Source organism: Rattus rattus, chromosome 5 (assembly GCF_011064425.1).
Source record: "Rattus rattus isolate New Zealand chromosome 5, Rrattus_CSIRO_v1, whole genome shotgun sequence".
In the NCBI taxonomy this organism is placed as follows: domain Eukaryota; kingdom Metazoa; phylum Chordata; class Mammalia; order Rodentia; family Muridae; genus Rattus; species Rattus rattus.
In genome coordinates, this window is record NC_046158.1 from 133,879,559 (window position 1) to 133,907,442 (window position 27,884).

General features: G+C 43.9%; 1 protein-coding gene across 5 annotated transcripts in view; it reads left to right on the forward strand.

Moving 5' to 3' along the window:
- Cbfa2t2 (CBFA2/RUNX1 partner transcriptional co-repressor 2) overlaps positions 1–26,149 on the forward strand; it is a 105,734-nt gene extending 79,585 nt beyond the window's left edge. For 3 of the 5 annotated variants that reach the window (XM_032904496.1, XM_032904494.1, XM_032904498.1), the window contains 7 exons: positions 3,784–3,965; positions 5,641–5,894; positions 8,787–8,872; positions 11,800–11,995; positions 15,695–15,763; positions 18,380–18,570; positions 21,847–26,149. In XM_032904496.1, coding sequence (XP_032760387.1) covers positions 3,784–3,965; positions 5,641–5,894; positions 8,787–8,872; positions 11,800–11,995; positions 15,695–15,763; positions 18,380–18,570; positions 21,847–22,143 — 1,275 coding nt within the window. In that variant the 3' untranslated portion in view covers positions 22,144–26,149. The remainder of the gene's footprint in view (positions 1–3,783; positions 3,966–5,640; positions 5,895–8,786; positions 8,873–11,799; positions 11,996–15,694; positions 15,764–18,379; positions 18,571–21,846) is intronic. The other 2 variants (XR_004388047.1, XM_032904495.1) reach the window with 2 other exon arrangements.
- The last annotated feature ends 1,735 nt before the right edge of the window (positions 26,150–27,884 follow it).

Genomic DNA, 27,884 nt, shown 5'->3' on the forward strand with positions numbered 1-27,884 from the left:
ATCTCTACGAATGTCTCACTAATGCTCTTTACAACAAAATTAAGCCTTTATATGTGTGTGTTATTCAATAAATTGATGGATTCCTCAGTCATACAAAACATGCTAAAGGGAGTTAGGAATGAAGACCTTTCTTCCATAGTTGTTCAGAACCATAGAATGAGGAAAATCCCAAAATTTTCAACCTGTGGCTTTCTAGATAATAGGGCACAAATTCAGTTGGCTGATGGCTAAGAGGGATGGATTAGGGAGGAAGCAAATGGGTGCATAAAGGAACTAGCACCTGTGCCTTTCTCTCTGTGTCTGTCTGTTTCTTTTTTTTTTTTTTTTTTTTAAATCTCCTTATTGGCCAGGACTCTGCCACATAGTATCACCTAAATTTAGCAGAGGATAGAAAGTCTAGACAGAAAGCTTGGTAAAGGGGCTGGTTACTTAACTCATCAGGTTCCGCCACAGATGCTGTCTGAGGGATGATTCTTTTCCTCTCAGCTACTGGCCTCTTACACAACTGGAGTGTGGGGAAGCCCACTGTGGAATCATCTCCTGGTGCGTCCCAGGGTTTACCCTCCGTGCCTGTGCTTTTTCTCTTCTGCTGGTATTTATCTAGTATCTGGAAAGGGCCTGAGGGGCAATGATAAGGAGAAAAAAAGGGCATTCTTGTCTGCCCAGTACAACAGGAAGCAGTTCCTGTTCTCAATGGCCTTGAAACACTAGAGCTTTTGTATGAAGTACTTGCCACCATTAAAGCTTCTGCCATTTCAGAAATGGAAAGAGAGGTTAATTCTTAAAGATTCTTTTTACTGTGTAGTCCTGATTGGCCTAGAACTCTCTTTGTAGACCAGGCTGGTCTTGAGCTCAGAGATCCTCCAGCCTCTGCATCTCCAGTGCTGGGATTACAGATGTGTGTCACCACACCTCTGTCTTCCAAGTGAAAAAGCAAGTTTTTTTGTTGAATGTGGGGATCATGGTCTGGGTCTATATTTACATGACTCCACATTGCGTGTAGTATTAATCTGGAACAATTTCCACTTTTAATGAGTGTTTCAGCTTTGATAATTTTATTTTTAATCATGTATATGAGTGTTTGTGCTTATAGAATCCAGAGAAGGATGTTGAATCCCCTGGAACTGGCTTTAATGCTGATTTTGAGCCATCTGATGTGAGTGCTGGGTTCTTTAAGTGTGAGCCAATTTTCTAGCACTAAGAGCCTAATAGTTTAGAAGGCACTGATTATTGTAAAGAAGCTTAGCTTGCTTTGTTCAGGAACTTCCTCCTCGTGTAGCTTAAAGTCATTTGATACATTTTAGTGAAGAACTACAGGTAAGTTAGAACATGGTGTTGCATGCCTGCAACCCCAGCAGCTAAGAAGGAGCAGAGGCAGCAGAACTGCCCTGGTCTGTGTTGCAGATTTCTGGTGATGGCAGCATAGCAAGGTCAGCTAAGAAGTCAGAGACAATGTCTGCTTATAGGTCATTATCCTCTTCCCACCCCTAAAAAAGGAATGACAGCCAGTGGTATCACTACACATATGCTGCCATAGTACAGCGTCGTGACTGACGGCTCTATCATTTTTTTTGTGGGGCACAATTTAGTAAAACTGGTTATCTACCATATTTTTCTTTTCTATAAAGTTAATATTTTCTCTGATTAAATAATTATTTCCCCCCCCACAACATGTTGGCACACAACTGCAGTTCCTTGTAGTAACTGGGATGCTGAGGCAAGAGGATCAGCTTCCCAAGTGCTAGAACTAGAGGTGTAGGATAACTTGCAGGCTAGTCAAATCAAGAAGATATTCTGGTATGAGGTTTATAAGCCTGTACTCAGCTCTGGAGCACCTATGCCACTTGGACCCTGAATGTTTTTTCTTTATGCCTGAATCTGTATACAATTAATAACTGAGGATGTACAGTCAAGAAATCGTTACTAATCATAATAAAATCAGTAAGCTAGGCAGTGGTGGCTCATAACTTGATCCCAGCACCCAGGAGACAAAGGCAGGTGGATCTCTGTGAGTTCTAGACCAGCCTGGTCTAAAGAGTGAGTTCCAGGACAGCCAGGGCTACACAAAGAAACCCTGTCTCGAAAAGCCAAAATAGGAAACAAAATTATGAGATTTGTGTTAGCAGAAAATAATTAGCTATGCTTTTCCTGTACTCACCAGTACTCACCAAAGACCTAATGTCACAAGTGTAATGATCTGACATGTTTCTTTTTCAATTACACATTCCCAGTTGTAAGATTAAAATTCTAGACCAGACTTAAGAAGTGTTTGGTATTGTCCATTCTCTATTCTTAACTCTGTTATTTGGGTGACAGCCCGAGGTAGGCTGTTACAGCAGTTTTTGGCTACCATTTCAGATTTTGTCAATTTATTTCTGCTTTAAAAAATCCACTAATTATGGTACCTGCTAAGTTAACCGTCAGCAAGGGGGGTGACTACTTGAATATATTAAAACCTTTTAATTATTTATTTACTCTTTGAGGTAAAGGTGTTCATTATAGGTTCTCCCTGAATTTTCCTTAAATTTAGGGGAAAATAAAATATTTTTGATGTATATAAAAAGAAATCTGGAAAAGAATTAGAATTCTGTAAAAGTATAGGGAGTGAGTGTGCGTGCGTGCGTGTGCGTGCGTGCGTGCGTGCGTGTGTGTGTGTGTGTGTGATTTAATCTACCAAATTTTTTCTTAATGTGAGAAGGAAAGGACAGCAGAATACAATTTTTCTTTTCCAAATTACATTATTCCCAGTACTCCTCTTCAAAACCCCATTTCTAAAATAATCCTGGTTTCTGAAATTCCAAGATTTCTCCAGAGAACCCTAAGAGAGAGTTGAATGTGCCACTATCAGAGAAGGGTTGTGATTAGAAGAGGGAAACTAGGACTTGTAATTCTCCTTTTTAGGCATTAGTAATTCTCTAACTGGCTAGTCTTCAGGAAAATGTGTATTTTGGATGCTGGAGATAGAATTTTGTAAAAGAGCATTTGCGCCGTCTGTATTGGGCCCTCGTCCTATTTCCCAGATTGAACCATTCTTCCTGAAGATGTGTTTAGGGTTGGAGAGACAGCCTAGTGACTAAGAGTGTTTGCTGCGTTTACAGAGTACTTAAGTTCGACGCACAGCACCCATAGTGCTGGGGCTCACAACCCCTTGTACCGCCAGCTCCAGGGCATCTGCACTCATATCCCCAAACACAAACACAGTTAAAAATAAATAAAAGACATCTTTTAAAAAAGAAAAATGTATGTTTTAAAATTATGTTCAATAAATCTTTGTGTTCTGTATCAGGCCACAAAAATAACTAAGGTACAGTCCCTTTAAGAAGATTGAAGTCAGCCAAGTGGTGGTGGCACATGCCTTTTAATCTCAGCATTTGGGAGGCAGAGGCACGCAGATCGCTGAGTTGGAAGGCAGCCTGATCTACAGAGCGAGTTCCAGGACAACCCAGGGCTACATAGAAAAGCCCAGTCTTGAAAAACGAAGAAGATTGGGTTGGGGGGTTTAGCTCAGTGGTAGAGCACTTGCCTAGCAAGCACAAGGCCCTGGGTTCGGTCCCAGCTCTGAAAAAAAAGAGAAAAAAAGAAGAAGAAGAAGAAGATCGATATCTTCCTGGGGGAAGAAACAGACCAATCAGCAACTCAAAAAAATGCCCCTTTACTACTTCGATGTCACTTTGCTAGTGAGTGGTAGAGGGAGAAAGCAGAGGGCTTTGGTCTGTGAGAGCACATTGAGAAGTTAATCTCTGTAGGTAGGGCTCAGCAGAAAACTGCCTCTTTCTTTTCAAGGCCAACCTGCCCCTGCTGCAGCGAGAACTGCTGCACTGTGCCCGGGCTGCCAAGCAGACCCCATCCCAGTACCTGGCCCAGCATGAGCACCTTCTGCTCAACACCAGTATCGCATCTCCTGCTGACTCTTCTGAACTGCTTATGGAGGTTCATGGAAATGGAAAGAGGCCCAGTCCCGAAAGGTGAGCAGAGAAGAGGTCTGTTTTGTTTTTCTGGAACTACTCTGCTTTGAAAGAAAGAGGGTTTGGTTGTGGGTCTTAGGCTTTCCAAGGTTAGTTTTCCCAACAACTCTTCAGGTGACTGCACATTCCTTTGGAGGACCTCTGCCCTAGAGTTTAGATAGGTTCACTGTCCCAGAAGTAGAAGAACACCCAGTCCCTTGATCCTTTTTATTCTGCCACCTGCAAGACAGATGTATTTATCAGATGCGTGGGACCTTACATGTGGTCAGCAGCCAGTGCTACAGCGGTCATCCGTCAGTTGTTCTTTACTGTTGCTGTTCTCTACCTTGAGACACAGCCGACAGACGCCACAGGTTGAAGACTCAGCTCCCAGGATTGTCATCCCCCTTATGACAAGTGTCAGGTTGTGGTTGTTTGTGAATACTGTCCTGTCAAACAGCCCCTTTGCTTTATTCTCATTGGCTGATTCTCAATGATGGTCTCTAAATTGGGCTTCTTTTGGTGGAAGTGGGGTTCAAGCTCACAGAGATCTGCCTGCCTTTGTCTCCTGAGTGCTGGGATTAAAGATGTACAGCACCACTGCTGGGCCAAAATGAACTTCTCAGTATTATTTAATTGTTTATTGTTTCAGTGAACTCAGAACCATTAACTGTCTTACAATTAAGGATGTGTTCCTAGGATACTGATAAACAGTAGGTAAAGGCAAGGCAGAGTGGCACTGGGTATGTGGAGTGGGTCTGCCCTCTCCTGGTAGTTGCACCACCATCTCCAAGGAGATGCCACACGTACTCTTGTCTGTCTGGTCTGCTTCATTCCATAGGTGAGATTGATGACAACTAACTCATGATCTACTTAACCTTCAATCACCTCCCCTCCCTAGGGGTGGATAGTATAATTCTGTTTTGGTCCTTCCCATAACCAGCCCCAATCCTGAGGCTACCTAGTAGTTGCCAGCCTACAGTTGGCCTCTTAAGACTTTAGCACTTGAGAGACTCTAAGTGTGTCTTTATGACTAGTACGTCAGAACGTAGGATAAAGTGGCTGTTAAATAGAGTATGAGTTGTTGAGGAAGCAGTACTGAACAACAATAGAAGGCTTATTACAGTTGAAGCTGAGTGACTAAAACCCATATTGAGTCATAGAGGCAGTTTTCTTCCCAGCAACTCACCTCCATAGGCAGACACTTGACCTACAGCATTCCTAAAGTTTCTCAGTTCTTGTTCCATTCAGTTTTCCCTTTCCTGTGTAACAGTTATATGGTTCTGCCTACTTATAGGTAAATTTGGCCTCTCTTCATGCTGGAATAAAAAAGCATTTATGAATTGTGTCTGGCCCGAAGACAGTTTGGTTCATGCCTCTAGGGTATAGGAACACACACCAGAAAAGGCACTAAAGTCAGATCTCTAGTTTGGCTGACAGCTGGGCCAAGAGCAGAGGGGCTGGGAGTAGAATAGTATGAAGCATGTGCTTAGTATGTGGGCTGCAGCACCAAAATAATCATTCTTGCTTAGGAAATATTGGAAAGTGAGTAGATCAAAGCATAGTGCTCCAGAAGGTTCCAGGTCCTGTAGCATCTAAAGGGAGGTGAGTTGCAAGGAGCCATTCTGAAGCCTGTAGGGTGTTACCATGAGCACTTCTTGCCAGGCGCCTATAAGCACTTCGGTTTCTTCTACAGGAGGGATGAGAATAATTTTGAAAGAGACACAGTTCCTCCTGAACCGCCTGCCAAGAGAGTGTGCACTATCAGCCCTGCTCCTCGGCACAGTCCTGCCCTCACTGTTCCCCTCATGAGTGCCGGGGGCCAGTTCCATCCTACTCCACCACCTCTTCAGCACTATACCTTAGAAGACATTGCAACTTCTCACCTGTATCGGGAACCAAACAAGATGCTAGAACACCGAGAAGTTCGTGAGAGGCACCACAATCTTAGTAAGTGATCTCAACAGCATGATGATGCTTTGAACTCGACGAAATTCACGGATTGCTTTCCTATTCAGTGATAAAGCCAAATACTCTCATCACTGCCTTTCTTCTGTTGATAAGATGATGTTATGTAGCTAGCTAGGTAAAGCATAGTAGCACATGCTTCTCACTCCAGTACTGTCGGGGCTGAGGCAGCATGATCAGCTTTTGGACTTCAGCTACCTTAGAGTTTTCGGGATAGCCTGTGCTATAAATAGTGAAAGGGCTGGGCATGGTGGCACACATTTCTTATCTTAGCAGTCAGGAGAGTTACCCCACGTTGGAGGCTAGTTTGAGCTACATGAGTCCCAGGACTGCCCCAGCAGGTTTGGCTCTGCGTGTGTAATCTAATGGAAATTGCGTAGGCTCTTGAACCTGAGAGTGATAGCTTCTGAAATGAGGTCTGAAATGAATGAAGATAACATTACCAGTTCTGCTCTTTTGTTAGGTTTAAAATGCCTGAAGCAGGGACTATGTAACTACTAAATTTAGGGATAAACACTTCCATTATAAAAAAGAAAAAAAATCTACAGAGTCCTAATTTGAGATCAGTTCTTAAAAGAGCTTTTAGTCACATTCCCTTCTGGAGTTTAACTGTGCAGCATCTATCTGACAGGAGAGAAAAAAAAAAGAAAACCCACAAAAGACTGCCAATTTATAGGTTTCCCTTACATTCTAGTTTCTGTGGTACCTTGTGGAGAACACAGTGATTCTTTCTCATTCTCACTTAGGCTGAGAAGCATCTTCCAGGGCATAAACCTCAGCAGGGATTCAGGCACCGTGCACTTCCTACGTAATGGTGAAGGCCATGAGAGACTTGTCTCCACGCACTTACTGCGTCTCAGCTATACTACATTATTTGATTCAGTCTTTCTAAAAAGTCTAACCAGTCATTAATTTCTTCAGACAGAGAAGATCAAAGCAGCTGTGGCCAGTGTCACGTAGCTAGTAAATAGTCTTGACAAGATTCAGCTCCTAAGTGCCTGCTGGAAGCTGAGTTTGACTGTATTAGTAGCAGATGGTGACACACACACCTTCCTCAGTATCCAGTTCTTACTCTCCCATGCCTCTTTCTTCAGCTGTTACAAACCAGATTTGGGCATGGAGGCACTCAGGCAGATAGCCCGGTGACTAAAGGGACTTGCCATTTAAGCCTGGGGACCTGAGTTTGTTTCCTAAAGAGAATTAACTCCAGATAGTTGTTTCTAACTTCCATGTATCATCATGATGCACAACAATAATATTAAGTTACGGGCTGGAGAGATGGCTCAGTGGTTAAGAGCACTGACTGCTCTTCCAGAGGTCCTGAGTTCAAATCCCAGCAACCACATGGTGGCTCACAACCATCTGTAATGGGATCCGATGTCCTCTTCTGGTGTGTCTAAAGACAGCGACAGTGGGGGCTGGGGATTTAGCTCAGTGGGAGAGCGCTTACCTAGGAAGCGCAAAGCCCTGGGTTCGGTCCCCAGCTCCGAAAAAAAGAAACAAAAAAAAAAAAAAAAAGACAGCGACAGTGTAGCCACATACATGAAATTAATAAATAAATCTTTAAAAATAATAATATTAAGTTACTTTTAGAATTAGGCTTTCATTTATTCATATACAGTTTTGTCCATTAATGAGAAAAATGATGAAAGCTAGGTATAACTGTATTTTGTTAGATTTTTCTTGTATTTCTAATTAATTTACATCTAAAAGACTGTTAGTCACCTTCCATGCTGACTCCACCAGACTCATCAGAGACTTGTTTTCCCTAGACCTATTTAGAAATTGTCTGCCCTATTATATTGGTTTTCATTCATCAAACCACCACTTGCCTTTCCCCTTAATTGAATCAATAAGTCCACTCCCCATTTTCTCCTAAAATGAAATCTATGGACACTATAGTATATCTTAGATCCATAATTTTAGAGTCAATAGTCTATGTAGCACATAAGAAATTTACAATAAAAAAGTACTAGTTCTTAGGCATAGCAATTTTAGAAGATAGCAATGAAAAATACAGGGTTTAGAGTGGCAGAGCAAACTCTGGTTCTCTTGCCTTTACTTTGTATGTAGTTGAATTATTAATGTGTGCCACAATGTAGTCTTAGTGTTCTATTGCCATGAAGAGATACCACGATCACAGCAGCTCTTCTAAAAGAAAGCATCTAATTGCAGCTAGCTTACATTTTCTGTCCATTATCAGCACGGCAGCAAGCAGGAGAACATGGTGCTGGAGAGGTCTATAGATACAGATCCAAAGGGAGCAGGAAGAACCGCTGACCCTGGCTCAGGTTTTTTTCACTTCAAAGTCCACCTACAGTGACATACTTCTTCTTACAAGGCCACACCTCCTAATCCTTTCAAATATGCGGGCCTATGGGGCCCATTCTCATTTAATCCATTAGTTCATCCAACTCAACAGACTGTTTCTGCTATTTTATCTTCTGGAATGTTGGATGTGAAATGCTATGTGAACAACAGAAAAGGATTGACTCCTGAATACTTAGAAGCTTGGCTGTTTTCATGCTTATGAACCATCTATTCTTTTTTCCTGATATAACCTGTTGCATCTTGTGATTGTTGTTCTTTTGTGATATTTGTCATTATAAGTGAATTGTTAAGAGTTTGGGAGACATCCCCACAGTAGAACCCAGGGCCTAGTGTATGCTAGTTAATATATACTGAACTATGTATGCTTCCAGTCTCCGACGTTATTTTATCTGAGTGCTAACGCTGTTGGTTTGTCCTTTTGTGAGTCTCATACCAGTTATGGTAACTTACTGTATTAGTAGTGTGCTCTAAATTGATAAAATGCTGTATTGGTAGAATTCAGTTGCTCTGTATTCTTTAAATGTGGTCTCTTGTTTCTAATAGGTCTCAATGGAGGCTATCAAGATGAGTTGGTAGACCACCGTTTGACAGAAAGGGAGTGGGCCGATGAATGGAAACATCTTGACCATGTAAGAATCCCAGCGTGTTTAATTTCCCCAAGTCCTTTTTATTTTTAGATCCTTATGGTTTGTTTCACATTTTCTGTTGGTTTTGGTAGCTTGTGGATTTGGTGTATGGCTTGTGTGTTTGGTGTGTATCTCTGTGTTTGCTTGCTTGCATCCATGCTCATTGCTGTACATACCTTGACATGAATGTGGAGAGTAAGAAGACAGACACTTGGTCATCTGGCTTGGCAGGACTCACCCTTACACACTGAACCAATTTGTCACAACTCCCACCCCCACCCCCACACATACTTCTCTTTTTTTACTCAGGCATGTACCACCTGCATCTAGCTCTTAATTATTCTTTTTTTTATTTTTTAAGATTTATTTATTTATTATAAATGAGTGCACTGTAGCCGTCTTCAGACACACCAGAAGAGGGCATCAGATCCCATTACAGATGGTTGTGAGCCACCATGTTATTGCTGGGATTTGAACTCAGGACCTCTGGAAGAGCAGTCAGTGCTCTTAACTGCTGAGCCATCTCTTCAGCCCTAATTATTCTTTTTTTTTTTTTTTTCTCCAAGACAGGCTTTTTCTGTGTAGCTTTGAAAGCTCTTAATTCTTAAATACTTAAATTCTTGGGTGCCTGAAGCGAGCATGACTTTTTAATGGAAGCTGGTTTGGTGAAGGACTGTAGAGTGGTTCCTAGTCTTAGTGGTAGGTCGACATTGACAGTTCCTAAACCACGTAGTCATGCAATAAATAGTTAAATCAAAAGTTTCCACTTTTCTACTCACTGCCTTTGAGAGCTGGCTAAGTTACTTTACTTCTTTTAGCTTTCTCCTTTCAAAAAAAAAAAAATATATATATATATATATATGTATATGTTCAGTGGACAAAGGCATTTACAGTGAAGCTAGAGATTCCAAGTTTGAGCCCTGAGACCCATGTGGAGGAGGGAAAGAACCAATTCTCACAAGTTGTCCTCTGACTTCAACTCATGGGCCATGGATTGTGTGCAAGCAGACACACAAAAACCACACACATACTAAAATACTATAATCTTTCTCTTTAAAAAAAAAAAAAAAGACCGGCATTATTTGTAAAGTACATAAAGTACTAATCATAGGATGTAGCACATGGAGAGTTAGACAAGTCCAAGTAAGAGTTAGCATGCTGGTATAGACTATATTCTCACGTTCTTGTCCCCATCAGAATAGAGCATCCTTTATCCTTGATTTTAAGTGGTGCCTACTTTAAAATTGCATATTGTGGCCTTTCCTTCTTGAGTGGTAGCTGACCCTGATCCGTACCTTAGATAACATCATCATCATCATCATCATCATCATCATCATCATCATCATCATTTGATCCCAGCTCTTAACCTCAGGTAGTTTCTATGGTGGCTCAGGGCACAGACAAACTAGAAGAGGAGGTTAGGTCCTTTGGAATTGAAGTTACAAGCAGTTGCAGACCACCCAATAAATTTGATGGGAACTGAGCCAGGCTCCTCAGCAAGAACAGCAAATTCTTTTGATCACTAAGCAGTCTTTCCAGCTCCAGGCTGCAGTATTATGCAGACATTTAGTTTTATTTAACATTATCAGGGACTCAGGCTTGGTGAGAAGGTCTTCACTCATTGAGCCATCTTAACGCACAGACCCAAAATTGCTTACTTTATGTATGTGTATATGGTAGTGTGTTGTGCCACAATGAGTGTGAAGGCCAGAGGATTACCTTCAGAAGTCTTCACTCCTGCCACCCTGTAGGTTTCAGAGGGCAGCAAGTACCCACAACCTACTGAGCCATCTTGCTGGCCCATGTAAAGACTTTGTTTGTGTGGGTTTTTTGAGACAAGGCTTCTCTATGTAATGGCCCTGGCTGTCCTAGAACCTGCTTTGTAGACCAGGCTGACCTCAAATTCAGAGATTGCCTGTCTCTGCCTCCCAAGTGCTTTGTATAAGGTGTACACCACCACCACCCAGCTACCCACAAGCTTAAGTCACTTCTTGATTATAGTATCTAATGACTTTTTAAAAAAAAAAAAAAAAAATCTTGGGTTAGAGAATGGCTCAGGGGTTCCAGTAACTCAGATTGCTGATTGCTCTAACATCGGTCCTGAGTTCAGTTCCCAACAACCACATGGTGGCTCACAAACATCTATATGTGATCTGATGCCCTCTCTGGCGTGCAGGCATACGTGTAGATGTGCGTGCAGATAGAGCACTCATATACATAAAATAAATAATCCTTTAAAAAAAGTCTTGGCTGGGAGTGGTGGTGAATGCTGTTTAATCTCAGCACTCTAGAGGCAAAGGCAGGTGGATCTCTGTGATTTTTGGGGCCAGCCTGGTCTATAAAGTGAGGTCCAGGACAGCTGATACTTCACAGAGAAACCCTGTCTCGGGAAAACAAAACAAAAGGGTATGTAGGTAAAATGTGCACAGGTTGTATGCAGATGCCATACATTTTACTTAAGGGAATTGGAACTGTCGTGACTTTTAATGTCCCTGAAGTGTTCTAGAACTGACAGCTGTATAGATAGGAAAAGATAGCTGTATATGTAAAATAACCAGGACTAAGAGGGCACTCAGTGGTTAGAGCACTTGCTGCTCCTGTAGAAGACCTGGGTTTGCTTCTCAGCATCCACATGGTAGCTCACAACCATTAGTAACCCTAGTTCCAGGGATTTCTTTCCCTTCTGATCTCTAAGGGCACAGGCACACATACAGGCGCATCCCTTTGTGCAGACAAGACACTCATAAAATAAATAAATCTAATATAAGTAAAGAAGGTATAATAATGACTTTTAACTGTAAACTTTGTTCCTACGGTTATAAAATCCGAGAGCCCCCTTTCCCTTCTTCCTATTGTTTATCCATCTTTGGTTTTCCTGTTCTTGTTTACATTTCTCACCTCCGCTCTGCTTCCCTGTCTCCTCGCTTCAGGCCCTGAATTGCATCATGGAAATGGTGGAAAAAACGAGGCGCTCCATGGCTGTCCTGAGGCGCTGTCAGGAATCTGACCGTGAAGAGCTTAACTATTGGAAAAGGCGGTGTAATGAAAATACAGAGTTGAGGAAGACTGGGACCGAGTTGGTCTCTAGGCAGCACAGCCCTGGGAGTACAGATTCTCTCAGCAACGGTAAATATAGAGCGGGAACATGGAAAAAGCGGCAGCTTCCATTCCACCTAACCTGAGTTTGATGCTTTTGTTTGTTCTGTGGCTTTGGTTTGGTTTGGTTTGGTTTTTGAGACTCTCACTATGTAATTTAAGCTGGACTCCATCCTGCTGATATCCTCCTTGCCCAACTACATTAATTTAGTGGGTGTGGAGGGGAGAGATTTGTGTTTACTTTTTTTAATGTTGGGGTATGTGTGTAGTCTGGTCAGAGGGCAACTTACAAGATTAAGTCTTCTTCCCACTGTGCGTTCTTGTTCTTACCTGCTGGCTATCAACTGAGCTTCCCATAATTCCTTTCATAAGGTTTGCCCGAGCTGCTCACAGGCTCAGGGAAGCAAGCTTAATCTGTTTACAAAGAATTCGCATGAAGAGATGCGAAACACAAGGTCTGGGGAAAGGAACACAGGATTTCTCTGGACCTGCCGCACTCAAGAGTCACACATTTTTGCTAACCAGCTTTCTGGATTCTGTACCTCATGCTGTATCATTGCAGTTGAATTACAATAGACTAGATGGGGAAACAAGGATGGCCTGTGTGCATTGGTGAGTTTTGCTATTTTGCAGAATTCCTTCTCTAGGTGATGAGGCAGGACCCCTGTATATATTATCACACAAGCATACATTCAAACAGTTTTGGAATTGTTGGGTTTGGTTTTATTGTTTATTTTCTGAGTTGGTTTTCAAGATATTTCTCATTCCATAGCCCAGGCCGACACAAACCTACTTCAGCACTGCATCTGCTAAGATTCCAGCATGAGCACCCATCCACAGCAAATCCTGTGATTTTGTTGTGTCCAGTCCCAATATAGAAAGCTTTAGTAGTGGGTGGACACATGCTAGAGCTTTTGTAGCCTGCCTTGAGGAGGAGAACTTTAGGCTCCAATGGAGAAGATTGTTAGTAGCCAGAAACAATAGGTAACCTCTGAACTTTGGTAACTAGAAGTAGCCTAATGGTGAGCACTTGCCCTGCTGAACAGTGGCCTGGCTTCAACCTAACAGCACAAAAAGTCAGTAAGAAAGAAAAGAGTTCTGATTCTGTATGTCACATCACAGTTGGTACTTTGATGGTTATGTTCACCATATTCTTTCTCGTAGGAACGTACCCCACTTTGCTTTCTTTCCCCAGTTACCATCCACTGCCTAGAGACTATCAAAAGATTAGCTTAGACAAAGCTAGGTTACTCGTGTTGAAGCAGCAGAGATGAGCAGGATACATCCAGGAAGCCAGAGATATCCCCCCACAATGTTCCATCATTTTCCCCAAAAGTTGAAAAAATGCCCTATCCAAAAGGCACAGCTGAATGACAGGCCATCTGTGATCACACTCTTTCTCCACCCACCCACTTAAAGTTCCCAAATGTTCATCAAGGAGAATGAATTTCTTATTTCAGTGCTAGCATTTTCCATGCAAGACAGCTGTTAGTCTCAAAAGGACTGGAAGAAAATTTAGACGAAATGCCAGCATTAATAATGTGTGTCCTATCCTAAATAGCTAAAGGCTGCCACTCTCTTCTCATGACAGGCATGACTCCTGGGCCAGCCATCAGTTGTACTATTTTATGTGAGATAATCTAGTATATGAAGAAACAAACAACTTACACACAGACACAGACACAAAACTTTGATTAAAAATTTCAAAACCAGTCGAGGCTAATTATCAAGTAAGCCTTACAAATCTGAACCCTTGCTGATACAGGTCCCTGCAGCAACATACAGATCTTTCTTGTCAACATCTACAGTCACATGTACTCCATCCAGAGTGTGGGCCTGTGTCCAGCTGAGGTGGCAGCGTGCAGGCTGACAGAACTCACTAAACTCACTGTCACTGCTCCACACAAAGCATCCTTAACTTGAGGGTCTAGCTGGGATAACCACTTTGTCCAATGTGCCTGGGACAGTTCTTAATTGTTTCTAGTACCTGTCATAATAGTTACCAGCACCTGACTTTCAAAATGAAGACAATTTGTGTGATAAATTCTAGTTACTGTAGGTTTAGTGCTTCATGGATCCCAGTGGCATATATTAAAATTTTGAGAAAATTACCAACATGTCTGATATACAATGTATCATTTGTCTGGGATATAGCTTAGTTGACACAGTGTTACTTAAGATGCACTGAGCTCTGGGTTTGCTCTCTAGCTACAAATAAACTGGATTTGGCCTTAGTGCATACCTGGAATTCCAGCATTTGATAGGCAGAGACAAGAGTTTCAGAAGTTTGGTGTTAGCATGGGCTTCATGAGACCCTATCTGAAAGGAAGGGGAGGGAAAGAAGGGGAAACTTGGTAGGGTAGGAGCTAAAGAGATGACTCAGTTCCAGGCATGGAGGTGAATGCCTTTAATCCCAGCACCCAGGAGGCAAAGACAGGGCTGTTCTACACAGAGAAAAAAAGAAAAGACAGAAGAGATGGCTCCGAATTGAGAACACTAACTGCTCTTGGGTGAGGGGTGGGGGGAGGAATCCTGGGCATGACTCCGAATGGCTTACAACTTCAGCCTCAGGAAATCTCACCAAGGCAGGCGTCTTCACTCTGGCAGGAGTTGATTCTTTGCTTCTCCTTTATTTGGGCTCCATTATCTAACAGTTCACAGGCTTGCATGGCAAGCAGTTCAGCCATCTGTCACTTTTTTTGTGTACAGGGTCTCACTGTATAGCCCTGTGTTGGCCTAGAACTTGCTATGTAGACCAATGTTTTTAAGTGTTGTTTTTGTTTTGTTTTTTATACAGATCTCACTGTGTAGCCCTGGCTAGTCTGGAACTAGTTGTATAGAACAAGCTGCCTTCAAACTCAAATTTTCCTGTCAGTCTCTGCCTCCTTCATGAGGAATTAAAACATGCAGTACCATGCCCAGTTAAATGCTATTTTATAAGTAATTGTACTGTGCAAATGTCATGAAAAAGCACTTTGGAAGCTAAGGCAGGAGGATCTTTAGTTTCAAGCCCCCTGAATTGTGACATACTGAAACTTTATCCCCAGCTCCAAAAAAAGCTAAGATCATAGAATTTAGAAAGATAGAAGTGCTTCCAGTTCATACTTGAAGAAAATTTCCCCATTTTTATTTGTTTCGACATTTTCAGTCTGAACTTGTTGGCACTGCCCTGTAATCCCAGCTACTCAAGAGGCAGAATCCAGAGGATGAGTTCAAGGCTTACCTGAGCTGCAAAATTCAAGGACAGCTTGAATAACATAGGCACACTCTGTCTAAAAGTAACAAGAGTGACCATTTGTGTGTGTATCTGTGTGTGTGTCTCTGTGTGTGATCCCTAGCCAAGATATACTGAATTCATGTCTGTGATAGCCCACGTTTTATGCGGCCCACTGGTAGAGCGCTTACTTATCATGAACCAAGGGCCTGGGTTTGATGCCTACACCATGGAATATGTTATATTCACCATGCTTATGTATACTTAGATAAAAATGCAGTATATGGTTTCATAATTTGAAGCTTAATTCTTGTTCTGAATGTTTTACATCAAACAAGCATACTTATTTGAATCTAGACAGTAAAAGAACTTTGATTAAAACTTCTTGTGTCTTAATTAAAATCTCGTGTTGGAGCTAGGGATTGTTAGAGTATCGCCTAGCGTCTATGAGTACTTGGGTTCTGAATACTGATTAAAGTAGCTTCTGACCTTGCTCTTTTCTCTCTCTTGTGTAGATTCTCAGCGGGAATTCACCAGTAGGCCAGCAGCAGGATACGTGCCTGTAGAGTTTTGGAAGAAAACAGGTGTGTGTCTGTCTGTTGGTAGACTGACTGTACTCACTGGTAATGCAAGCTGGGAATCTGTATACTGGGGAGAAGTTATAACCAGCCTTTCAGCTGTCCATAATGTCCTCCTTATGGAGTCGTTGGCTTCTTCTGCTCACCCTCTGGCTGACTGTACATCTCCTGGGCTGAACTGCATGCCTGACCCTTGGCAGGTCGGGAGTTGGGGATGGTTCCCCCCAGGCCTTTCACACCCCTATTGACTTCCCACTGAGCCACGGGCACCTGGCCCTTCCTCATTTGACAGAGGTTGAATTTCTCTCTGTTTGCTCTCCTGGCTAGGGTCATAATGTGCTCACCTGCCGCCACGTTTGCTTCACTCTGGTTGTTGTTGTTGTTGTTGTTGTTTTGTTTTTAAATTTTCTTGTGTTTGGGTACCACGGTGTAGAGAACAGAGGGTGTCTGCAGTGTCAGCTCTTGATTTCTACCTTTTTAAACCTGGCTCTTGTTTGCTGCTTGTAACACCCGGCTATATGGCCAGGATGCTTATAACAAATTCTGTTTCCACTCTGTGGTTCCCTTTGGAATCCTGGGATAGTTAGATGCATACTTCCACATCCAGCTTTATGTGGGTTCTGTAGATCCAAGAGCTCATCTTATACTTACATGGCAGACACTGTATCCATTGAGCATTTCCATAGATCTCCATAGTCTCGATTCTGAGCTTGATCCAGCTCTTTAACACCGTTGCTCTTCCTTTTCCTTTGTTTTTAAACTAATGTGTCTGTGTTTGAGCCTGCACCGGTTTATGTGTACTGCATGCATACTGAGCCAGCAGAGGCCGGAGAGGGTATGGGATCCTGTCTTAGTTACTTTGCCATTGCTATGATAAAATGCGGGGGTAAGGCAGCATGTATATGAACGATTTCATTAACTTGGTTTCAGAGGGTTAGAGTCCATGATGGCTGAGCAAAGAGAGTTGCAGCAACAGCTGAGGGCTTACCTCGGGAGGGAGGGACTGATAGAGCAAGGGAGGGCAGGTGGGCATGAGCCAGAACACTGAGAACCTAGAATGTTTTGAATCCTCAGAGCCCACCTCCACCCCCAATGACTCACCCTCTCAAGGCCACACCTCCTAATCCTGGGGACCAAATAGAGGTCCATTCAAATTCAAACCACCACAGATCCTTTGGGCTGGGATTATAAGCAGTTGTCTGCCTTCATGTGAGTGCTAGGAACTGAACCTGGGTTCTCTGCGAGAGCAGTGAACCACCGAGCTATCTCTTCAGCTCCTTTTTCTTTTCTTGCTCTAGCTTACTCAAGACTATTCTAGGGTTGAAAGATGTTTATTGTGTTAGGTCTCTAGAAGCGCACACAGTTACCATAGTGGGTACATGCAGGTACATTCTTAAGAATACTTTGAAGGTCTTCTTTTGAACTACATCCTAGTCCTTTTTGGGGGGGAGCAGGGAGGGGTGGTCTTAAGAAGTGGTTTCACTAAGTCGATGGGGCTTTTCTTACCATATAATACAGTTTTGGAAATAATCTTAAAAATGAGAAGATGTATTTTTATGTTGATATTAAAATGAGATAGAATAGTGTAAATTCATACTAAAAGGAAAAGAATATGATAAACAGAACCTTAGAACTAATGACTGACTGCTTGAGAACCTTCCTTTGTAAGCTGGTAGATACCCAACTTGCCATTGAGCCAACTAAGTCTAAGTCCTCACTCTGCTCCAGTGTTCCTGTGACCTTAGACAACCTCTAGTAAGATAGCAATCCAAACTATGATTTTGGTTTGATTTGGTTTTGGTTTTGGCCTTGGTCTTGTGTTTCCCTGCAGACTTATAGGAGGTGTTTTATATTCCCATCCTCTTTTGGCTAAAAGCCCTTGTCATTTGGAGTGTCTTCAACCAAGCAGGGTGGATCAGGGAGGGACGGAGGGATCTGGACCAAGCAGTCCTGTTTCTTCAAGTTCCCCATTGTTGGTTGCACTGGATACTCCAAGCACTTCAGCCATCTCACTTCCCTGCTCTCTGTGCCATTTCATGGCACACAGGTACCATTGTCCTGTACCCCCACCCAGACTACCCTGACTGCTCAGGTCCTAAGTACCTGGTTTACAAATCCAGAGACCTCTCTCTCAACTGAGTCACACCTACTTTTCCAGGTGCTTTCTTTCTCATTGTATACAATTCTAGAACTTCACATTTCCTTTAGAAAGTAAAATGTGGAAAACACCTTTTGATCCTCTTGCTCTTGTAAAGTTGAAAACCTTTGTCCTTGAAACTCTAGTCTTTCATTTGACATAAGGCATCTAAGCCATTAGAGTACTTGATCCCGTACAGGATATATGGTGTCTACTTACTGATGTCTTCCCAGGTTTAACACAGCATCCACCTTTGTGTTTATACCTAGCAGTTGCATGACTGGGTGAGCCGTTGTAGGAATACTGTAAGTGTAGGCTACATGTTCACCCCTGCACATCTTGTTTTACTATTTTCCCCTTAGCAATACTGTGGTTGGCCAGCTGAGTGTGTTGCTGCCCCCACTTTCCATTCCCACCCCCTAATGCTGTGGGTTGGAAGGGAAAAGATTTCTCTGCCAGTTGATTTTACTGTTGCTTTCTTCCAGAAGAAGCTGTGAACAAGGTGAAAATTCAGGCCATGTCAGAGGTACAAAAGGCTGTAGCTGAGGCAGAGCAAAAAGCCTTTGAAGTGATTGCAACTGAGAGAGCTCGAATGGAGCAAACCATAGCGGATGTCAAAAGGCAGGCGGCAGAAGATGCTTTCCTGGTCATCAATGAGCAAGAAGAGTCCACAGAGGTCAGAGGGTCACTGGGCTATAGGCTGGGCTGGGTGGCTGAAGGGGCAGCAAGCCCACTGCTTGCCACTGAGGTGCTGGGTAGAAAGGCTTACCTCACACATGCAGGCGGATACCTGGCTATATATGTATACTCCTTTCTAGTCCTCACAGTAATCTCATTAGTAGATGTTGGTTCTAAATTTACAAACTTAGACCTCCCAATACTTTACCCAGGACCCAGGATGTTTTAATACAATAAAAACAAAAATGAAAAATTGGAACCAGACATGTTACACACGTGTAAAATTGTAGCATTTGGGAGACTGAGACAATTTAGAGTTCATATGATCCTGATACACATAGGAGAGGACAGGTAGGTTATAAAGAAGAAAAAAAAATGATGTAAAGGCAGAAACAATGTGACCGTACCAATCTACCTCTCCCCCGACCCCCACACACTACTAGGGCCTTGGGTACATTTGGCAAGTGTGTTGCCTCTTTCCTAACTGCATCCCAGGCTTCTTTTGTTTTGAGTCAGGGTCTCACCGAGTTGATAAAGCTGCCTCCAGAGCAGCTGTACCTGCAGGGCCTGCATTGAGCCCTAGCACTAGTGCATTTGAAGTCAACACAAATTTTCCAGTTTTTTTTTCTTGTTGTTGTTGTTGTTGTTGTTGTTGTTGTTGTGGGGGAGGTGGTTGTTATTTGCGATAGGGTCTCTTGTTCTGGAACTTGCTATGTAAATTAGGCTGGCCAAGTGTAGAACACAGGGAATAAGACTGTAGGAGTTGTATTTTTAAGCAGCAAACTAAGTAGCCTGCATGGATTCTGCATGCATGCCAGCATGGATTCTGGCAAATTTGCATTTCAAAAGGAAGAACGTACAGCCCAAGCTTTTGTTGAGTTTGCATTGGACCAAAAATTCTGATTCTCTCTCGCATTTCATCATCTGGATGACTCGCAGTTTCTCATCTCACGATAAGCTGTGTGACCTGGAGAGAAAGGCCAGTCTCAGCTTGTCTGCACACTGGCTTTACATCGCCTGAGTCCTCAGCTGCCTTGTCCTGTTGCCTGGCATCCTTTAGGAAGATAAACTGAGTTTACAGTGCTGTTTGTTCAATTGATAAGGACTTTACTGTGCAACCTACAGCAACTTCTATACCTGCAGCAAACCCTAGACCAGGCTGCTTGCTTGCCTGAGATGGAGGGACAGGGAGTATCATGTCACCTTGCCTCTCCCACAGGCATTTTCCTGCAAACACAATAAACTAGCAATTGACAGTGAAGAGGAACGTCTTCCTCCTGTGGTCCAAGCTGCCCAGAGGTCCAGTTGGGACCTGAGAGCCTCTACTTAAAGGAGATTCTAGAATTACAGTTCTGACCTCAGAAGGTTCATAACCTTTGCACACTAACCACAGAACACTACTGACCTAGCTCAAGTTTTGGGGAATGCTAATTTGAAGCGTGACTGAACAATAAACATTTGCGTTTTTTATTTGGAGAATAAGAAGGGTTGTTCTTGAGATAGTTTTGTAGGCTGGTCTTGAATTTACTGTGTAGCCCAGGCCGACCTTGAGCTCCCAGCTCGCCTGCCTCCGTCTCCAAGCGCAGGGATTGTAGGCACATACCACCAAGCCCGGCTTAAGCCCTTGTTTTGAAGATGTCCCAAGTTAAATTTTAGCTTCCATTTTAGCCTCCCAATTAGCTGGAACCACAGGGTAGCACCATTTCTTCACCCAAGTGCTCTTGACACTACCTGCGTTATACCTGCATATGAGGCCTGTCACTGGGGGCTCCTACTCCACTCTGTATTTCATCCCCATGAAGACATGGCTAAATAATGGCAGCCAGGATGGAAATGTTGTGCTGTGACCTAGTTCTCAGATACCCTTGCAGACACCTGGAGTTAGAGGTAGCCTGTGTAGGGCAGCCCCTGGCTTCTTCCTCACAGGTGCCATTGTTTTCCTGAGTTGTTGCTCTTCAGTGGCCCATTCTCTGGAATCCATTTTGCCAGAAGATGTGTAAATGGAGTATAATTCTCTGTATTCTCTAATTGTGTCCACTGATGCTGGTAGTATTGGCAAGTTACTGTGCCTGTTGTTACATTTCTTAAGACGCATGGGTTAGGAGATGTACTTTGAAGTAAATGCTTATGTGGAGTATCTGGACCTCAGGAACTCATTCTCAAGCTTTGAATAGCCAGCACTTTGATGGCATTCTAACCTTAGCACATCTATGCCTCAGTTTCCCCATCTTACAGTGCTGGGAAGGAGCCATTTGGCATGTTTTATTCACTGATCAAGTATCCTGAGTTCACAGGGAAGGCTGTCTTTCTTCCCTAGCTAGTCCTGTGACCAGGCTGTGAGATGGGCCTCTGCCATTGTGTCCTTATGGATGAGAAGGCTAGTTGTTTATTGTTGATAGTTTTACCATACTAGAACATCAAGGGAGAGAAAAGCTTTTACCAGTGGGTCCTGGGAGTCTTCGAGTATAGATCACGTATCACGAGTATTAGTACTGAGGCTGCACAGGGCTAGCATTCTTTTTATGTTGTCTTTTCTCCCAGCCATTGGGGGTTGGGGGGTGAGTTGTACTTTTAATGACTGTGCTGCTTTCATGGCTGCTCCTTGAGCCTGCAGGAAACCTGTCTTGCTCTTACATTCTGTGATAGAATTACTATTCATAGGTGCCATTTCTGCTAAGCCTCAGGATCGTTTACTCCGCTCTTAATAAATGTAACAAGTAATAAGAAAATGCCCAGAGTCTACTTTAGGGACTCCAGGATTGAGTGGCCCTTGAGAACAGACTGTAGTTTCTTGTCCGCCCATCTGCTTTATGACATAACAGTGAGGGAAATAAGCACAGAGGACAAAGGAGGCAGCAGCATAGCCACCTCCCTCTTTCTTCATCCATCCTGGTTCCCTGGAAGGTAACTTTTTGGAGAAAAGTCTGTTTTCCTATATTCCTTTAAAAATCTTAGTTAAAAGATCAAATATTGTCAATAAAAACGCTGAAGACTGTTCCTCCATTGGGAGCTCTAGAAAATGTTTGTTCAAGCTCATGTGTGGACGCATGGTCTTCAGAAGGTAGTTGTAAGACCTGGGCCCAGGTGACACATGCCTGTGATCCTGGCATTTGGGAGGGAGAAGCAAGAGGATCAAGAGTTAAAAGTCATCAGCAGAGACACCCACAGGTCTGTAGCTCCACAGCCCTTGCTGTACCATGCAGATGACAAGTGACAGTGGCAAACCTGCCCCTCAAGAAGTCAGCAGCCACTAACCGATGCCTGTGTCTTGCAGAACTGCTGGAACTGTGGCCGAAAAGCCAGCGAGACGTGCAGTGGCTGCAATATTGCTCGCTACTGTGGCTCCTTCTGCCAGCATAAGGACTGGGAGCGGCACCACCGCCTCTGTGGCCAGAGTCTACATGGCCACAGTCCTCACAGCCAGAGCCGGTCACTGCTCCCTGGAGGGCGGGGCTCAGCCAGGTCTGCTGACTGCAGTGTGCCCAGCCCAGCCCTGGACAAGACCTCAGCTACCACCTCACGGTCCTCAACACCTGCCTCTGTGACAGCCATTGATGCCAACGGGCTCTGAGCTACAGACTCCACCTCCCCTGATGACCCCTCCACATGGCAGAATGCTTGCAGCAGTGAGCTGGCTATGCGAACAAGCAGCTCTGTTGGGTCATCAGCAGGAAATGAAGTGGCAGGAAGCATCAGAGGTTCCACAGCTTCCCCGGGGTTTGCCACATGTCCTTGGAAGAACTAACGGATCATTCTGTGCACACAGGAAGGAGCTTGAGCTGCCTCCTCCATGGCTTTCCTGAGGTTTCTCTTCCAGCTAAAGCTGGCACAACCAGCCCCTTCTCAGTGTATACACCAGCTCCCTCCAGCTCCCTGCATCAGCAGATTGTCAGTAGTGTCCCAGCAGGCACCAGTGTCCCACAGTGTCCATAGTAGAGGCCTGAAGATTGGTAGCAGTAGGAGGAGGCCCTTCCTTCCCCTGCCTTCAAACAGTTCTTTGAGCCCCATATCCACCCTCAGGTGACACGGATTGGCCTAAAAGAGACTTGGGTAGCACAAAAGCAGTAAGTACTCAGAACTCCTTCCTGAGCCACTCAGAGCTGTTAAGAGGCTCAAAAATGGAAGAAAGAAGTCACTATTTCAGTAAAATCTCTAGTAATGATTAAAAAAATTAAATTAGTCTTCCCAAGATCATGGATCATTTTGGACAAGATTTTCCAACCGGGCCATCTTCGTTAGTTTGGAACCCACTCACCCCCCACCCCCCACCCCCCACCCCCCACCCCCCACCCTCCACTCCCAACTCCAGTGTTTCTTTGCTTGTGCTAATCTCCACCGCATGGGTTGGTCTGAGAGGATAAACCATTGTGTTAGTCTTTTCTCTGAGCATGCTGGCCACACTAAAATGTTCAGTGGATCACCTTGGAAATGCAAAACCCTCTGCCACTGCTTGACTGTTTAAAACAGTCACCTTGTTCTGTGTCCTTCTCCCTCTCGGACTGTGCATGTCTGGATCCTTGGTGTCTCGCGCATAGGTTCTGTTTGGCACATGTTTAAGCAGTGCTCCTGACCCTGATGGCATTATTCACACCTGGTTTTGACATCGCCTCACGGGTTCGTTATCAGGTAAACGTTCTTGGCATCCTTTTTCTGTGTTTGATAGTGTCCCTCACAGCTCAGAGTTTGTGAAGAATGAGAACTGTTTGAAGAGCTTGACCTGTTATTCTTCCCATCTTCAGGAACTTTTCCAGTTACCTGATTCTCCAAATAGAAATTGGAGACAAGATCCATTAGTCTTTACTGGATCCCATTGATCAGGCCGAGTACTGCTCACATCTTTTCCCTCGCCATTGTTAGTTGCCAGCACCTTACCTTGGCCACTCAGTCTACTCTAGCATCCTTTTAAAGCTCTGTCAGACAATTGGGATGAGTCATTTTTTTGCTTTTGCAAGCTGTGGCCACTATTTGTACAATGACCAAGTCTGAATACTAGCCCTTGCCCTATAAAAGTATGGATGTATTGTCCTTGCACATAGTTAAGGCTGATTTAAAGATACCAAGCCCCTATCTTAATAGAACAAGGGTTTTCAGACTTAGAAACTTAGGCCTTTAAAATCATGTTATTTTAGCATAGAGTACCCAAGACCCACTGCTTGCCAGACAGCCTAGTGCAGCCTGGCCTCACTGGTCCCATCCCATCAGTCTAGTACCCCAGCCACTGGGGACAACTTTTGTTTTACTAGGTAGGGTTAGTACCAGACAGCACTTGTCCACACTCAGACACAAAACTGTCAAGAGAAGATCACAGACTTCTGTGAACCTAAGAATGTCTCCTGGTGTACCACAGGTCATTAGTAGATTGGATGAACACATTTTAAATGTTAAAATCTTTTTGCCACAGGACTAGCCCAGATAGTTGGAATCAAGAGCTAGGACCAATGCACTAGTACTTACCAGGTTGGAGATTGGTTTATATAGCAAAGGTTTGGGATACAAAATCCAGCTTAGCTATGTGGTTAGCCTGACAGATTCCAAATTTCTATAGTGCTGTTGGGGACTACCTGGCTTCTGTGTCCTGCCAGGTTTGTCTACAGACCTGGGCAGTACTTTATTTACATTACATGGTTCAGGTCCCAGGCTTGCCACTTTCGCAGTCAGCATCACTCTCAAGTGGCATCTGCTTAGGACTTGCTTTCCAATGTAAGTTGTTCTTTTGGCAGTTCTCTAACTCCTCCCTAGGCAGGAGCAGTAGCAGCATCTGAGGAGCTGGAGTTAGAAGTGAATCCTGGCTCCCCACTGTATTTCTAGTCCGCTTATATGACCCTCTGCCACACGGCTGGGAGTGAACACAAAGTTTCAGGCTGCTCAGGAGGCTGGCCTCTGCAGTAACTACTTGGGGAACAAAAGTGGTCAGGGCTTGGCCATCCAATACCAAGTGTGGGATAAAATTACAGAAACTAGACAACAAAAGTAACCAAACTGGGAGTCATGCACTGTTTCTCACTCCAGCGAATGAAGACTTGACAAAGCTAGGTTGGGATGTGGCTTATTTGATAGCATGGCTAGCATGGATTTGATTCCCAGTGTGACATAAACCAGCCATGGTGGTGCATACCTATGATCCTAAAACTTGGGAGGTCGAAGCAGAAGGACCAGAAGTTTAAGATTATCCATAGCTGCTTAGCAAGTTGAGACCAGCCTAAGTTACTTTAGACCTATCCCACAAAAAGACTCACTGAAGGGGTCCCTGCAGCTCCTTCAGATTGACTCATGCAGGGAGGTAGGTGGTGGTGAGGGCACAGGCTGAATGGCTGTTCCTGAGGTACAAAGTTATGTGCTGCTTGGATCTGCATGGAACAAGCTGTCTGCCCCCCTGAGTCTATCCAGGCATTGGCTGTCAGTCTTCTGTAATGTGGACTCCTTTATCCATTTGACCCCCAGGAAGTGCTTCTTCGCATCTTGATGTCAACTTTACCATCTTTAGCTTCCAAAGCGGAAGTGTACGAATTCTTGTCACCTCATAGTGAAGACATTTTTTCTGAGTGGTTCTGGATCTCAGCAGGTGTGTGAGGCCTCCACACAACTGCAAGTGTGTGTTAGTGGTTCTCCTGGAGCATAAGGAATGAGCAGATGGCCTTCGTTCTGGAAACTGCAGACAGGACTGTGGGTTGGATAAACCTTTACAAATAGGACACATCCTGGAGGCTTGCTTCAGAACTGGACTGGAACCAAGGTCTCCAGGCTCCTGGCTCAGGAGACTAAGCCAGTGTCCTTTGATGAGTGTTAGCTGTTTGCAGAGAACTGGGTGGTGGCAGGTTTGAACCAAATGTGAGAAAAGCCAGAAGGAACTGAGCTGGCCATTGTGAGCCAGATGGCCAGCTGTGGAAGATCCTTGGTCCAGCAGCTGCTTAGCAGAGCCTGGCCACTCAAGTATATTCCTTTAAAGCCAAAATGCTGACTGCCTGCTCTGCCTCATGTGACACCCATTTCCAAAGATGATGGAGCAAGTGAGCCAGGAGGACGCGAGATGGCGGGTGATAATTTCTCCATCTTCCCTTCCACAGCCCAAGAGGCGGTACTTCCCGCTTAGACCCCGTCTTGTCACACCTCCTGCTGCCCAGTGTAAACTGTCAGTGCTTATGCCAAAAAGGGCATGCGCAGCTGCAGTCAGGGACAGCCTAGTCCCTGGCTTGTGTTGCCTGGAAGAAGCTGTAACAATCCAGCGAATGGTTGAAGGGCTGTTTGATATAAGGCCTTCATTCCACTCCTGTGGCTTCCCAAGTTCCTGATGAGGCTACGACGGCTCCATCCCTACAGAAAACCAATAATGTAAATAAAAGCCAATCCTGCAAGCATGGTTTGCAGAGGCGGCAGATGAATGTGAAGCCACCGGCAGGATGCATTTGAGTCTGGTTTTTCTGTGCTTTGTCATTTGACTCAATAGGAACTTTTGTTACTTAACTCTGTGCATAACTTATTTAATGTACTGTATAAATGAACCAAAACTGTTAAATATGTATTTAGTTTGTTCTACTTAAAGTAGTTAATAAAAATGCTATATTCCTTTTCTGACTCAAGCTGGACTAGGCCTGGGGAAGGTAGTGTAGTGGTGGAGTGCAAATGCCAAGGCCTGCTGCAGGCTTCGGGATTACCATGCACCACATGTGGGCACTCGCTCTTCCCTTCCCAAGTCTTTGGTGAAGCGGCAACTGGTCTCTAAGCATCCTTGCTATGGCCAAAAGATCATGGGATGGGGCTAGGGATAGGAAGGAGGCAGACTGCTAAGAAGATAGGTTTTAACACAGAAGTTCTGGAGTGCTTGCAGTTGGACCCCTCCATGATGCTAGTTGCCCCTAACTTCTCTGTCCAGGTGACAGCAATAACAGAGATAGCCTTGGGTTCCTTGCACTCTGCTCCATTGAGTGATCTTTTAGTAATAACTTCAGCCACAGAATGGACATGAGTAGTTTTTCCAAGTAACTTATTTCCTTACAAAATTTCAATATTAACATACTTGGGCTTGTGAGATTTTTATATCCTTTGTGAACTGGCATTAAATTTTAATTTCACTGATCTTAAGGTTGTGTAATTTGAGGCAGTACTTTCCAAGCTTCATTTAGCTTCATTTTCTAGTATCAAGTGCCCTCTGGAGGACAAAACGGGGCCTGCTGCTTCTGCTTCTGAGAGCTAAGTCCTATCCAGCGTGATCCGCTGGCTGCTTTTGTTTTCTGTATTTCAGCCTTTTCTGAGACCACCTCCATCCCGAGTTCAGATGGTTTCTGGGTACATGTAGGAAGTTCCAGAACGCCTCAGGATTCAGCTTTTTTCTGTTTGACTCTACCTTGTTTTGACCTCCCCTAGACCCCAAGGCTTGGCCTTGACATATTGTAGGACTAAGTAGAATCTTTTCCCCATCCCTGCTTTAGCCAAGAGCTGCCACCCAAGGATGCCCACATTCAGTGCCCTCCTCACTTCACAGCACCAGAACAAAACATGTAACTACATATATGTCTCCTGTAATGTGGGGGAGTAGCAGTGCCCACCCCTAGGATGTGAGGGTGAAATGTGATAAAAGCCAAGTGGTATATGTGGGATTAGCTTTAGTCAATAACCAAGCTGCAATCCTAAGAACCACAGAAGTTAGATATACAGTAAGGGAAAGGGTTGGGGACAGATATCATTGGGAAGGGAAATAGGATACATAGTTATGAGTGGATTGGGTAAGGGGCTGGAACAGAAGCATCAAGTGGAGTCGGGAGAGGAGCTAAATTAAGAGCCATTTGAAGAGTTGTATAGAAACAATACAATAGGAGCTTAAATATATACATATATGAAAGTAATCTAAAGGAAATCAAATAATGGGGGAGACAGCCCCAGCTGGCTCTCTTCACCAAATGAAACTCCCAGTATTGGTGTTACATCTAATTAAGCTGTTGGCCAAAGGGGTCCCATGGGAATTCCCAAACAATTCCGGCTGTTGCCAAGACTACAGTTTCTTCTCCACAAACTGATGGGAAGGACCCATTGCTGAAGACCACATTGACATAACTCCATTGAACAGGGAGAAGTTGAGCTGTTGCCTAGATAAACCTTCACCCCTACTCTCAGTAGCAGGCTACTCCCTGAGCTCAAGGCCAGCCTGGTTTACAGAGTTTCAGGACAGGCAATGCTACACAGAGAAACCCTATCTCAAAAAATATTATAAAAAGACTAATGACACTCGGCTATACTCCTAGATTGGTGCCTTGCTCAGCCATCATCAGAGAAGCTTCCTCCTGCAGCAGATAGGAACAGAGACCCACAGCCAGACAC